The sequence below is a fragment of the Ascaphus truei genome, chromosome 1, assembly GCF_040206685.1.
Source record: "Ascaphus truei isolate aAscTru1 chromosome 1, aAscTru1.hap1, whole genome shotgun sequence".
Lineage (NCBI taxonomy): Eukaryota > Metazoa > Chordata > Amphibia > Anura > Ascaphidae > Ascaphus > Ascaphus truei.
The window spans coordinates 373,138,188-373,153,034 of record NC_134483.1 but is presented as its reverse complement, the minus strand read 5'-3'; the positions used below and the strand labels follow the sequence as shown (position 1 = coordinate 373,153,034).

General features: G+C 41.7%; 1 protein-coding gene across 2 annotated transcripts in view; it reads left to right on the top strand.

The window, feature by feature from the left end:
- Nucleotides 1-14,847, top strand: part of TRAPPC11 (trafficking protein particle complex subunit 11) — a 53,811-nt gene that overhangs the window by 479 nt on the left and 38,485 nt on the right. Inside the window, exons 1-8 of one of the 2 annotated variants that reach the window (XM_075610581.1) lie at nt 45-223; nt 385-669; nt 7,908-8,132; nt 10,429-10,598; nt 11,702-11,772; nt 12,315-12,429; nt 13,677-13,776; nt 14,709-14,782. In XM_075610581.1, coding sequence (XP_075466696.1) covers nt 7,929-8,132; nt 10,429-10,598; nt 11,702-11,772; nt 12,315-12,429; nt 13,677-13,776; nt 14,709-14,782 — 734 coding nt within the window. In that variant the 5' untranslated portion in view covers nt 45-223; nt 385-669; nt 7,908-7,928. Of the gene's footprint in view, nt 1-44; nt 224-384; nt 670-7,907; nt 8,133-10,428; nt 10,599-11,701; nt 11,773-12,314; nt 12,430-13,676; nt 13,777-14,708; nt 14,783-14,847 lie in introns of those variants that run through there. The other variant, XM_075610590.1, reaches the window with a different exon arrangement.

Below are 14,847 nucleotides of genomic sequence, written 5' to 3'. Positions count from 1 at the left end.
ATGCCAGCTGCCTGTGACGTTTCACGCCGCGCGACCGCCATCTTTAAAGAGGGCAAGGGACTAAAAAGTTATTCTGGCCGCTGAAGTGCCAGAGCCGGGATGCGGGGGCTAATTACCTCAGTGTTCCCTGTGTGATGTGATATAGGGAGAACTCGCGCTGTGTGTACTTTGTTTCTCTCCCGGGCGCTGGATTTCCCTCACATTACCTCACTTTCACCCGTCAGTAAGTGAGAGCTCTGGGTTTGGGGTGCAACAGGCAAAGAATAAAACAAGTACAATACTACAACAACTAGAGACAATCGACGAAAATAATAATAATAATGTGTCTGACGTTCGTGCAATTCCTCCAAATCTCACACTTCTTCATCTTTACTCCAAACTCAGGTCTGAAGGGCAACTTGCCCACATGAAAAATGGCCGCCCGCGCTTCCCCGGTGTAACATTCTGAGGGCGGTCAGCTGATCCTTCCTAGCCTAGTATGTGACACAGGAGGACGATGGTCAGGAGGATCCGGGCTGGGGATGTGTTCCGGTGTGCATGTGACACCCGCGGTTGCAGTGTTGTGTCTCCGGGGCAGGGATCATGGAGTGAGCATCTTGTATGTCCAAGCGAAGGAGTACTTGTCTGCCAGCTAGGTGCCTGATTTATTAGCATCCGGACTCTCACCAGGTAATGGGAGCCCAGGGACAACAAATGCACTGCACACTCACTCAGGGGGCAGAGAGGTTAAGTCATGTCATGTACCACCACCCATGGTGCTCTTATTCACCCTTTCCCTGGCACCGAGGCAACAGCAACACATAGCTAACCACTGGCAGTGAAAGGGTTACAAATAAAGCAATGTTAATATTGAGTGGGTACATTCTATTTTCTTCTGTAGCACTATTATATATATATATACATACATACATACATGTAGAGGTATCAGTACCGTGTTAGCCGAGCTTCAATAATCAAAAAATAAATAGATGATACCGTTCTGTGGCTAACGAAATGCTTTTATTTGTGCGAGCTTTCGAGATACACTGATCTCTTCTTCCGGCGATGTTACAATGAATGAAGCAAGCAAAGGGGTATACTTAAAAACAGTGTCTCTTGGAATGTTATCTGTGCTTGTCCTTCCCCCGGTGTGGATGAGATTTATGGCGTGAGGTGTTAAATGGTTCCTGAAAGAAAGTGATGTAAGAGTGTGTGTGTGTGTGTATCTGTGTGAATATAAATGAATGGAGAGCCCACAGTGTATACAGTGCTTTACAAAAGGTGTGTGTGGAGTGGGAGTTAATAAAAATGGTGTGGGTAGGTGTGGAAATGTGGGAGATAGTGGCATAACTAAAAGTGTGTGTGGATACTATGTGGTCCCTATTGGTGTATAGGGATGGAAAAACAAGGAGTATGTGTAAGAGAGAGCTGTGTGTGCATACATATAGCACAGTATGTACCGACATGGTCTTTAGCGCTCATGGGAAGAGAGTTCACTTGTGTCAGTAATGACTCATAAAATTTCGATCTCTGTTTAGGCCACGTTAAGTGTCACGAACAGTTGCATAAATTTGTATTCATGCAACCGTCTCTCTGTGTTTTAAGATTACCTTTGAGTATGGCAACCCTCAGATCGTTCATCTTATGGCCAGAGTCAGAGAAATGTTCGCCGACAGGACTGTCATTCCGCGTGTGATGCTGTGGCGATGCAGGTTCATTCTCTTGTTTAGCCCCTGCCCCGTCTCACCTATGTAGTAGCAGCCTCCTGGGCATTTCATGCACATGATGAGGTACACGACATTGCTGGAGGAACAGATGAACCTTCCTCTTATTTTGTATTCCCGATTCCTGTGTGGTATTTGTATTGTGTCCGCTGTGTAGATGCAAAACCTGCGCAATGCTCTACACAGCGGACACAATACAAATACCTGTTCCTCCAGCAATGTCGTGTACCTCATCATGTGCATGAAATGCTCAGGAGGCTGCTACTACATAGGTGAGACGGGGCAGGGGCTAAACAAGAGAATGAACCTGCATCGCCACAGCATCACACGCGGAACAAGAGACAGTCCTGTCGGCGAACATTTCTCTGACTCTGGCCATAAGATGAACGATCTGAGGGTTGCCATACTCAAAGGTAATCTTAAAACACCGAAAGAGAGACGGTTGCATGAATACAAATTTATGCAACTGTTCGGGACACTTAACGGTGGCCTAAACAGAGATCGAAATTTTATGAGTCATTACTGACACAAGTGAATTCTCTTCCCATGAGTGCTAAAGACCATGTCTGTACATACTGTGCTATATGTATGCACACACAGCTGCCTCTTACACATACCAATACTCCTTGTTTTTCCATCCCTATACACCAATAGGGACCACATAGTATCCACACACACTTTTAGTTATGCCACTATCACCCACATTTCCACACCTACCCACACCATTTTTATTAACTCCCACTCCACACACCCCTTTTGTAAAGCACTGTATACACTGTGGGCTCTCCATTCATTTATATTCACACAGATACACACACATACTCTTACATCACTTTTTCTTTCAGGAACCATTTAACACCTCTAGCCATAAATCTCATCCACACCGGGGGAAGGACAAGCACAGATAACATTCCAAGAGACACTGTTTTTAAGTATTCCCTTTGCTTGCTTCATTCATTGTAACATCGCCGGAAGAAGAGATCAGTGTATCTCGAAAGCTCGCACAAATAAAAGCATTTCGTTAGCCACAGAACGGTATCATTTTTGTCATTTTTTTTACCCACCATAACTTACCTAATGTGTGGGGAATACCTATCCAAGCTGCAAAACCAGTATAACCAGCCTCACACTGATGAGACCCAGAAGGTTGAAACAGCGGTCTGTGGGTAGCTTTACTGGCTATGCATCTTAACCTAGGCTGTGCTGAAAAGCTTGGCAATACAGCAAGCATAAGCTTACAGGTGTCCATGTCAAAATGGATTTGAAGCAAAAGGTGACACTGTCCTCATTTGCATGTCATTTCCCAGAATACCTTGCGGCAGTGGAAGTATGATAGGCGATAATGGTGAAAAGCAGGTTTGCAGACCTGTCTTAGGCTTGTAATATAGTCCGCGCTGGTGCGCTGCACGCGTTTAGTGTCTATAGGGTGTGCGGGGCTAGGAGGCGTGGCCCTAACATCACTGCGTTGGGCCGCACTGTGATTGGCTCACAGCGTCTCGCGGCAACAGCGCGAAAATACACATTTCTTGTATTTCCTCTGATATGCCGCGCCACCAGTTACGCCCATATGCGTGTCTCAACTATACCAGTGTCGGCCTCACACAGGCAATTATAATTGACGCGCTCACTGTATTACAGGCCTTAGACGTGAATGTGCTCACAAGTGATATTTTCAATTTATATATATATATATATATATATATATATGTATGTATGTATATATATATATATTTATTCAGATGCTATTTCTCACGTTAGAAATACTTTTTTTTGTTTCTACGTGATGATTATTTAGTGGGTGCAATATTTCTATAGGGACATTAATATTATGTCACTGTAGCTTGGTCTTATGGACGGCAGTAAAGTCTGCGCTACTTTTAAGATGCATTCATTTGGGTACTTTGGGGCAGGTTCACTAAGGTCCGTTGCAGGTTAATGTACCGTATATGGTGTTAACTACAGTCCATTGCTACACGTGCCTGATTAGGCTCGTTATCCCGTAACCGACCTTAGTGAATCTGCCCCTTTGACAGCTATATGTAGTAAGGGGTTGAGATACAGGCTGTAATGCTGGGAAAGGATGTAACAGAACGCAGACCCTGTAAAATGCCTGTTTATTGTGGCTTTTAGTACTGTTGTTTTATACCAGTGCTCATCAATACATTTTCCAAAGGGCTGGATTAGAAATTATTTAAAATTGAAGGGCCACAAATATACCGCAGTGTGAATGTATATGTACCTAAAAATACTTAAATTGCTTTACTTTAATATAGTCTAAGCCTTTACAACAGCTGTACCGCATTTTTTTCACTTTGACTTTATAGTGAGTGTGTGAAAAAGTGCATTTAGTTGCTTGAGTGACAGCAGTGAAATTAGCTGAAGTAGGCAGTCTGAGAGCTACACCAAATGAAAGAGTCCTGTTTTATAATGAAATTCTGGAGTTATTAATGGTTTGTGTCCTTTAGTTTTGAATCTACATTATAACAATAACTTTTTCATATAGCACATTTCTCTCAATGAGACTCCAAGCACGTCACAGTTACAGTATAGTGCACGGTATGCAACACATAGGATTGTTACAGACACAGTCCCTGCCCAAATCTTACTACTGTATCTATGTTTTTGGTGCCTGAGGCAGAGAGAGATAAAGTGCCTTGCCCAAAGTCCCAAGGTGATTTGAACCAGTCTTCCCTGATTCAAACTCAATGACAAGGCTGTGTCTTCACTGAGCTGCTCCTTAAACCTCTTCGATATGCTGTAAAGCAGCTTCCCTGGAAAAGATTTTATTCACATTCTTTTGAATGGGGATGACCTCTTCCCCGGCGCTGGGAAGCAGCTTCACAGCTTATTGAATAGGTGCCTGAAGGTGTATTTGGTTTATGACTGATAATGGGACACATGCAGCCTGTGGCACTATGAGTGTAAATTGGTCACCAACATGTTCAATACATTTTGTTAAGCCTTAGTAGGCCTTCAGGTGAGCTATGACTTATCACTGTTTAGTAAATTAGGCCTAAGTGCTTCTAAGAGGAGAATTTAAAGGATGACTGGCTTGGGGTGTAATGCTTCTTGTGGTTTTTGAATACCTTTTTGTAAGGAAAATATTGGTTTAAAAAAAATGTTTACAAAGTAATTAGGAGTGGACTATATTGGTATATTCGGGATGGAATTTAATGCAACTTGTGAAACTTGTTCATGGGATCATGTAATATACTGACCGTAGATTATAATTGTCAGACTAAACCACAGTATTTACATTTTGTTAAATCATTCTGATTTTACAATTAAGAAACAAGTTCTGACGCTCTCCAATTAAATATCGCATACGAACCGTTAAGAGCAAAGCCTATTTCTAATAGGGAAATTGGTGATGCTGTACCCTGGAAATGCAACGCTCCAGTGGCCAGTAATCTAGAAGAATGTTTTCACTAATTCTTGCGCTGTCTCATAAGTATAACCCGACCGCACAGCGACTAGTAAGTACCCGCGCTAAGGAAAGAGGACCTGCAGAATTGTAAATGTCAGCCTGCGGGGCGCAGAGGAAGTGTAGCACCTCGTTGAGTACTGGCCGGGGGTACATGGATACTGCATCGCAAGAGATCTAAAGAATATTATGTCATCAGAGATCAAGCACCAATAGTGCGCCTAGAACGGTTCCTCCTATTGACCTTAATGGCAGTGCCCTTATTATTTATTTATAATGTACCAACATATTCCACAGCGCAGTACAATAGGGTGGGATAACATGAATATATATTGTTTCAGTAGGTAAGGAGGGCACTGCCGCCAAGGAGCTTACATTCTATAGGGAAGGGTAAGTGGAAATGTAAGGTAGAGGGGGGTGAGAAGGCCGGTGTGTTTCGGATAGCGGTTTTGGTAATTGATGGTGTTGGGGAAGAAGTAAGTGGGATTATGCGGCGGTAGGGCTGTGAGAGCAGCGAATGTGTGAAGATGGAAATGTTTCAACATACATCAGAAATACTTTCCTCAAGCCCAATAACAGAGCAGCTGTAACATCTGCAAACGGCTTTGGCTGCCACCAAAGGCCCTTTGGGGCGACTCTGGTTACAGCGTTACTTGATTTATATATGATAATAGATAAAACGTTTGAAGACTGCTCTTATAGAGTAAGTGGTGAAATATGTTGAGTTGATTTAAGTTAAGACAGAAATAATGCTTTTAGAAGTGTTTTGTCTTGAATGATCTTGCAGCGAGCATATAGCTCGTGTGTGTACCAGTCTGTAGCTCAGATGTAAGTGGGGAAATGAAGGATAATAGTCAGTCTGTCTGTAAGACTGGTCTGACTGGTTCTCTTCACCATTAAGGCCTCGGCCATGGTCAGCGCTTATGCTGAGGCGCGCTTGCACTTACCTGTGAGCCAATACAGCCGCAATGAGAGCGGCTTTAGTAGGGGCTCGCCTATGTTTCCGCAAGCGCGCGGAAGCGTAGGTCTTGGGTAATTTAAAAAATCAAGCGCTTGCCGGAGCGCAGGGCCGGTCACGTGAGCGGTTCGCCCAATGAGGGCGAACCAGCTCCGTGACGTCACTGGCCCGCCCCCTAACGGCGCGCAGGGAAAGCACCCGCAAGGCCAGGGAAAGCACCCGCTTTCCCTGAGCCTCAGCGCGCGCCTCAGCACGCCAGCGGGAAGCTTGGCCGAGGCCTAAGGCTGCGCTTATACAGACGGCGACGCAAACCGATGGCGCCACCCGTCGCCATTGCGATAGTTGTAATTCGTTGTTTGGAGACGTCGCTGGCTACAAGGCCAGTGACGTCAGCAAAGGGGAAGGCAGACGGACGGAGAAGCTCCCTGATTGGCTTATAGCCAGTCACATGTGGAGACCGTCTCTTCCAAAATCAAATGCCAGTGACTACCAGATTTTTAGTAGCGCCGTCGCGTCCACTATAAGCAACGGCGACAATGCATTTGTTTTGACACGACATCGCGTTGCTGTCGCCGGCATTATAAGTGCAGCCTAATAGGTTAATGCCCCTAGAGCAATGATAACAGTTCATCTTAATCCAAGATCACATATAATGAAATGAGTAAGCCCATATGGGTAGTACTCACTGGAAGAAGTAAGGTCTTGACTTTGTAGCGTGCTTCCAGCAAGTGGGTGTCTAGATGAAAATCCTAAAATGGGAGGGAAAAAAAAGCAGTGCACAGAAGCAATAATTGTAAGGCTCTGCACATCAAAAATGAATTAAAAGCACTTTATTGAATTGTGTGACATTGAGAATAGTGGCAACAGTTACTGACGTATTTCTCGCAACACAATGCTCTCAAAGTGTATGAGCGCATACACTTTTACAAAACGCTGTGTTGCGAGAAACACGTCAGTAACTGTTGCCACCATTCTCAATGTCACCCAATTCAATAAAGTGCTTTTAATTCATTTTTGTTGTGCTGAGCCTTACAATTATTGCTTCTGTGCACTGCTTTTTTTTTCCTCCCATTTTGGGATTCTCATCTGTACATAGTTACATGAGGTTGGAAAAAGACATTGGAAAAAGACATACATGCATAAAGTTCATCCTATGCTAAATTTAGGATCTTATGTCCCAGAGATTCTGAGGTACAATGAAATAGGCTGCCCCAATGGGCACTACTGCAGTTTAAAGAAGACCTCCCCCCTTCCCCTGGGTTTCGTTTTGCTATATCCAGAGATGCCATGCTGTGTCGGGACTGGCTGGGCTAAAAAGATGCCACTTTTAAGTTGGGCACATTACTAAACCTTTCTAAAAAAAAAAAGCTAACTACCATCATCCTTAAAGTAAGAAGAAGAAAAAAAAAAAGCACTTATTCCGACTTTTAATGGGGGTGCGGTTCTCTAAATTCATGCTTTTCACATGACATTAAACACGCTCATGCAGTTCTAGGCAGACTGCCCTTTACTCTGTCTTTCTTTTTTTTTTTTTGTTATCTACTGTACTATGATTACAATAACAATTGTTGGTTACTTGTTCCCTACAAACGATTGCACCGAGGGTGATTGATAAACTGTTATCCACGTCACACTTGTATTGTGCGGCTCTTACTTTAGGAGTTTGGCTACTTTTCAAGTCATTCTTGAAAGCCTTGAAACCCGTTTGATAGCCACCTACAATTTTATATCGAGGATCTGAGGAGACCAAAAGCACAAATCCTGTGCGAACAGCAACACAATATGGCCAAGAGTTGAATGTATTTGTGTTTTTGTCTCGTAGGTTTGTGTCACGGGTCTGAAGATGAGTCCTACCCAGTGGGATTTTCCTGTGGAGCTATGCTGCCGTCCTATGGCCTTTGTGACCCTCACCGGTTTGGACGTGACTTATAATGCAGTCCACCGAGCCATTTGGGACGCTTTCTGCGCCAATAGACGAGCAGACCGGGTTCCCATCTCCTTTAAAGTTCTCCCCGGTGACCATGAGTTTCCGAAATGCAGAACAAAGGTAAAGTATTTAAGATTACTTTTTGTTATAATGTGAATAATAACTTTCTGTATTGTAATCAATCACGGCACAGCTAATTAATATGTCCTCTCATAGACTCAACTTTGTTGGGTTTTTTTTGTAGAGGTTGGCCTGTCCATACTGGAATTTGCAAAAACGAAGAGCTAGACAGACAAGGGTCCTACCGCTCAACCTAATAATCATATAAAATAAAAAGGAGTGATACAGAGGTGCAAACGGGATATGGACTTAGAGCACATACATGTTTCCCAAGTTAGGGAGACACAAAAGATTCCCGTGTATATGCACTCATCCAGCTTATGTATATAATATAGGATGTAAAGAATTAGTTAAATCTCCGAGTATATTGCTCAGGCTACCGGGTGGTAGCAGAACTTCCAATGCACTCATAAAAAACAGTTAAATGTTAACAATTATGCAGAATCTGTGATGTACAGGCATACCCCACATTAACGTACGCAATGGGACCGGAGCATGTATGTAAAGCGAAAATGTACTTAAAGTGAAGCACTACCTTTTTTCCACTTATCGATGCATGTTCTGTACTGCAATCGTTATATACGTGCATAACTGATGTAAATAACGCATGTGTAACAGGCTCTATAGTCTCCCCGCTTGCGCACAGCTTCGGTACAGATAGGGAGCCGGTATTGCTGTTCAAGACGTGTTGACAGGCGCATGCGTGAGCTGCCATTTGCCTATTGGGTGATATGTACTTACTCGCGAGTGTACTTAAAGTGAGTGTCCTTAAACCGGGGTATGCCTGTAGTGTGTTAGTGTGTGGTTGTTGCCTATTCACTAGTATATATTTTTAGCTCTCTCAATAGATACACACTGTGTAGACAAATAGAGCACATCCGTGTGTATACTGCACACACAAAGAAAAACACCCCTATATTTAGGGGTTTAAAGTATGTTTCTAGCCATTGAAAAATTGCTGTGCTCTTTGTAGTATAATAACATATACAGGGGTTAAGTGCCCCTAAGCCACACATCAACACTGTAAAGACACGGTTGTCAGATGCCACTACAAATGAAATAAAGGTAATTCTGAAACCACAGTACATAAATCTCAAACAGCACCTAAGCTGTTCAAACAAATACCCAACACAAAGTTCTATTACAATGCACATGCATATATATGCTCAGTTCGGAGTAAGCTGCTGTGTACTATAAACTGTTTTTTACACGGCCTCTTAATCCAGCACTGGAAGTGGTGGTAGTGACACAGAACTTGTGAGGAGGTGTTAGTGTTTTTAGAGATTGAGTGGTAGCGCTAGTGTGTAGGTAAAAAGCGCCATACAACCGGTCTTGCTGATGAGGCTCAGACCCGACGTACGTTTCACGTGATGACTCGCGCTTCTTTAGGGGAGGAGAGGACCAAATGAAAAATTGCTGTGCTCTTTGATATATAGTAGATATATAGTATAATAACTAAATTGGAAATCTGGCACCATTCCCAGACTGTTGGATTAACTGAAAGAACATGACTGCCCTACTAAAATGTAATGTTTTTAGATATTGTTATTTTTCTTGTATCCGTTAAAGCAGCAATACTACTTTCCAACTTTTTGTTCTTATTTGTATATGTAAAGCACGTGACAATGTATAATTCTACATTCTTCCCTAAGCCGGCGATCGTTTGGTGCTCCTGTTATACATCTGTAAAAATCCTTTCTCATTTTGTTAGTCTTCAAAAAATTAATTTCAAGAGACATTAAAACCAGTTTATTAGAAGATATCTGGGAGGCCCTTTTTTTTTTTTTTAAATGACTACAATAGTGAAGCCACGGGATTCAATACATAATGCATATTATTAGCACACATACCCTCCCCATTTTTCTTTTTAATTTACCTTCTTTTTCTGGTTCACTTTCCTCCTGAACTATTCCTGTATTCATCATTTATAATATCCTATCTATTTTACGTACATATATCCATACACAGACGTTTGTCATAGTCTTATGTATACTGTTTTTGTAGTGTATTAACAACTCTGTATGGTTTATGTTGATAAATATTATTTAAATAACAAGTAGGAGCTACACATTACTTGCCTCCTGAATCAAATACCCTACAGGGCATTAAGGGTGGACACGGTGGCTGGAGTTACCCTGATCTTATCGGTGTAATTTCCTGATGAGTGTGTCTCATGTATAGGATTCCTGGTAGTCGTCTCCTCACCCTCTTCATGTCCCAGAATGGGACATCCATGAACAGTGGACATGTACTGTTTTTAAAGTCCTTCTTCTCTTTATGTGACCTTAACTTGCAGAGGACATCCTATGAGTGGTACATCCCAAAAGGCATCCTGAAGACAGGTTGGATGAACAAGCATCTAAATCTGGTGCCTGCCCTGGTCGTGGTGTTTTACGAGCTGGACTGGGACGAGGGTCAGTGGAAGGAGAAGCAGTCAGAATGTGCCACCAGAGTGGAAATTGTCAGGTGAAGATATCGACAAAAACGGGGTTATTTTCTGTAACAATTACATTTGTGGGGAACAAAAAAAGATATGAATCTAAATTGAGGTTAAGCTTCTTTTGGGAAAGGAACATTTTCTTTTTGGAAATGGAGGAACTCATTTTGGCGTTTGTCTAAACCTACACTTGGTTTCAATAGAAGCGTTCTGATTGGACCTTGGTTCTCAGTCACAGATGGTTAATATTTTAGTTGCAATAGCGCGCTGCTTAGATTCATAAACACAACCAGGTATTGGAATAGGAAGGGCCCTTAGCAATTAAGTCATAGTCTTCTACAGCAACTATTCTGTGGTTCCTGGAACCAAAATTCCCTTAAAACAGCTGTCCCCTGACATCCTTGTCTTTTAATATGCTCCCAGCGATAGAAGTTTTGAAGGCTGCTTTTTAGATACAGGTAGATTATTTTTTACTTCTATGTTACACACACATTCTCATTCTGCAGTAAGTATGTCAGGCCTCCAGAAATTATGATAAATAGCGACGTGGAAGAGTCTGAGCATCTCTGGTCTACAAGTTCCTCCTAATGGTAATACTGGATGATGATGATGATTGACATCTAACTATAGGAAAGTGTTACTCCTTTTGTTGGGATTGTATATGTTCTGAGTGTAAAGTGTAGATTTAGAAACTTATTTGACGGAAAAAAAAAACTCACCTGTTTATCAAATTTATTAATTTATTTTTGTTGCAAGCAGATATAGTTCCTTTAACTGCTGTAGATAAAACATCCCTTTTAGTGGATGATGACGCAGGAGCGTTGAACAGAATGACCCCCAGCTGCACTGAGAAACCCTTGGAAGTACAATGAATCGGAGATATACTGAGGCGCTTACTAAATGGATTGATCTTTTGGCATCCATTCTTATCCTATAACGTCTGGCTGTGATGTCTTGTGCCATTTACAGAGAAGTCCTTTTGTAGACCTTATGAATCTTTAATGGACAGGATACACTGAAGCTTCAACCAGTCCACTACTAATACAAGCCGTGCAGGTTGCATCCTATTGGTTGTTCGATGACACTGGAGTAGATAGACATGTCACGTTGGTTGTATGTATTTATTTTGCAGGCAGAGCTTGCAGGGGAGAAACACAAAGGTCGCTGTGGTTTTAATTCAGAAGAAGACACCCTTACCACCAGGTACTGAAAGAAATGCATATTTTTTTAATTCTACTGCACTGAAGATAAAGACCAGTTTTGCAAATCTGAATAATACATATTGGTTGATGGTGCAACCCTGGTTACCCAAAATGCAATGCCAATCGCCCACCACTGAATACAAGTATAAAAAAAAATGGTGCACACATTACTGCTGGTTTGTCAGAAAGGACATCACAATAAATACATAAAAATAAGGTTAACCCTTAGAGAGGTCCCATGTTCATGGATCAAAACGTTATAATAAAACAGAGCACCGACTTTTCAGTTTGGTTTGCTGCTTCTTTCCATATTTATTACAATCCTGTTTCCCAACATATACTGTGCATGTGACGACGGAGTAAGAGCACTTCCATATGTATAGCGCTCGGCAGTGGGAAATGTTGGACTGCGATTGTTACCTTAAATGGGATGCATTGGGGGACGCATTTTAAATGTGTAGCAGATATTTGGGGGGAACGGGGGATTTAGATGAAAGAAAACAAATAAGCACCAATTGTATCTTTTCTTTTATTGGTACCCAGGTGAAGATGTGATGGCTTCAGAAAGAGCTGCCGCCCTGTGTAATGCCTGTGACCTCTCTGGGAAATCTTTGTTTGTCCTGCCACATACGGACCATCTTGTGGGCTACATAATTAGGTCGGTAGATTTGCAAATGCACACAATTGTTTGCAGCACATCCCACTGCTGTTACCGTTTTAGGCTATGTTTTCAGGCTCCTCTTGTGAGTGCCTATGATTTTCGCTCATGTATATTAAACAATAACATTCAATAAGTCGGGTCTTTGACGAATTGTACGTGGTAAAACATTTATAAAAAGTTGTCGCATACATTTATATACCTTTCGCAGAATACTGCAATAACTGTTCAAGATCTTGGTTACATTGCGGAAACAAGCCAAACACCGTAAATGGGTACATTAGGTTAAAAAGCAACAGAATATCTGCACACTATAGGGTACAGGAAAGACAGAAACTGAAGAATAAGCCAAAGGAGACCTGTAGATATACTCCTGACCTACTGTATATTCAAGGGGAAATGTATCAGACATTCAGCTAGATTCAACACCAGTACAAGCACTTCTGATCATGCAAACTCTGAGCCGTGATTGCTCACATGAGTGTCTGCACTTGGTAGTGAAACTGTCTGATGTTCTGTTACCTTTTCAGTGCCATGCTCAGAGGTGCAGTCCTTTTTGCTTGCATCCTCCCATGTTCCCCCAGGCTCCTCCTAAACTTGGTTAAGAGGCATAGCCAATACATCAAAAAGCAATAGTCGAGCACTGCAAAAATAAAGCGGTTCAATAGAGTGCAAAACAAAAAAAGGGTAACTTTAATGACTTAAAGAAGTCCTCCTAGCATCCTGCTGGTTCTGAGAATCGTCTCTTGCGGATAGCCAATACACATGAAAAGTAAAACAAGCAGGGGGTTCTGGGAGAGGAAATGGCGAACAATGGCGCTTTTTTTTCTCTCCCAATATGCTGTGAAGCCACTTCTGAAAGCTGTAGAAAATATCGGCACCATTCATGAGTGGAACCAAAATCTTCTCCAGCACAGGGAAGTGGTCTCACAACCTACTGAATAAGGGTCAGAAACTCGACATCATTCGGTAGGAATTCATTCTTAAAACTAATATCAGTAGATTTTGATATTTTATTTTGTGGAATAAAATGGGGGCAGTTGACCTCACTTTCATGTGATCTGTTGGAATTCACCCCAATTTGCACCATTAGTATATAATTACAAAAAGCATGTGAAGTAACATCGCGATGTGCAAGTGGGATTACCAAACACATGTTTGGCTCCACCATGACAATGTATTATTATGTTTTATATTGGATATGTATGTGCTGTATGCGCTATACTCTTAACATGTTGTTATTTTAGGTTGGAGAATGCGTTTTATGAACACGCACAGACCTATTACTATACAGATGTCCGAAGAGTGAAGTCACACAAAGAATTCCTGAACAAAACCACGCACCAGGTAATGTCACACTAATGTGTAATATTTCTATTGTAATACCACCCACCAGGTAATGCCACACTAATGTGTAATATTTCTATTGTAATACCACCCCACCAGGTAATGTCACACTAATGTGTAATATTTCTATTGTAATACCATCCCACCAGGTAATGTCACACTAATGTGTAATATTTCTATTGTAATACCACCCCACCAGGTAATGTCACACTAATGTGTAATATTTCTATTGTAATACCATCCCACCAGGTAATGTCACACTAATGTGTAATATTTCTATTGTAATACCACCCCACCAGGTAATGTCACACTAATGTGTAATATTTCTATTGTAATACCACCCCACCAGGTAATGTCACACTGATGTGTAATATTTCTATTGTAATACCACCCCACCAGGTAATGTCAAATGCATGTGTAATATTTCTATTGTAATACCACCCCACCAGGTAATGTCACACTAATGTGTAATATTTCTATTGTAATACCACCCCACCAGGTAATGTCACACTAATGTGTAATATTTCTATTGTAATACCACCCCACCAGGTAATGTCAAATGCATGTGTAATGTTTGTTTTATAAAACAACTCACCAGGTAAATAATGTTGTGTATAATGGTCATTACTATACGGCTCCAACATGTAAATGATTACATAGGGCATATTTATATTCTGGAACAACTGCCAGGTAAATTAATGTTGCATTATATTTAAATATTTACATATATATTAGCCTGATCACATACTTGGGACATCTTATTGTAGTAGATTCGTGTAACACAGCATTTGCTGCTGGGATAATTAAAGATGGTTTGCATGTATTACTGTTACATGACATTCATGTATTTTGTTTTCCGAATGTGTTTATTGTGTGAGTGACCGCTGTCTTGGCTTTCACAATATCCAGTCAGATAATGTGCTCTGTTACAGCTGCTGTTTGTAAGGCATCAGTTCAAGATCGCGTTTCTCAGTGAGCTGAAACAGGACACACAGAACGCCTTGAAGTAAGCGCCTCACTGCTTCTTCCTCTGGTGGGACTATGGGTCATGCGTATATAAGGGCGTGCTAT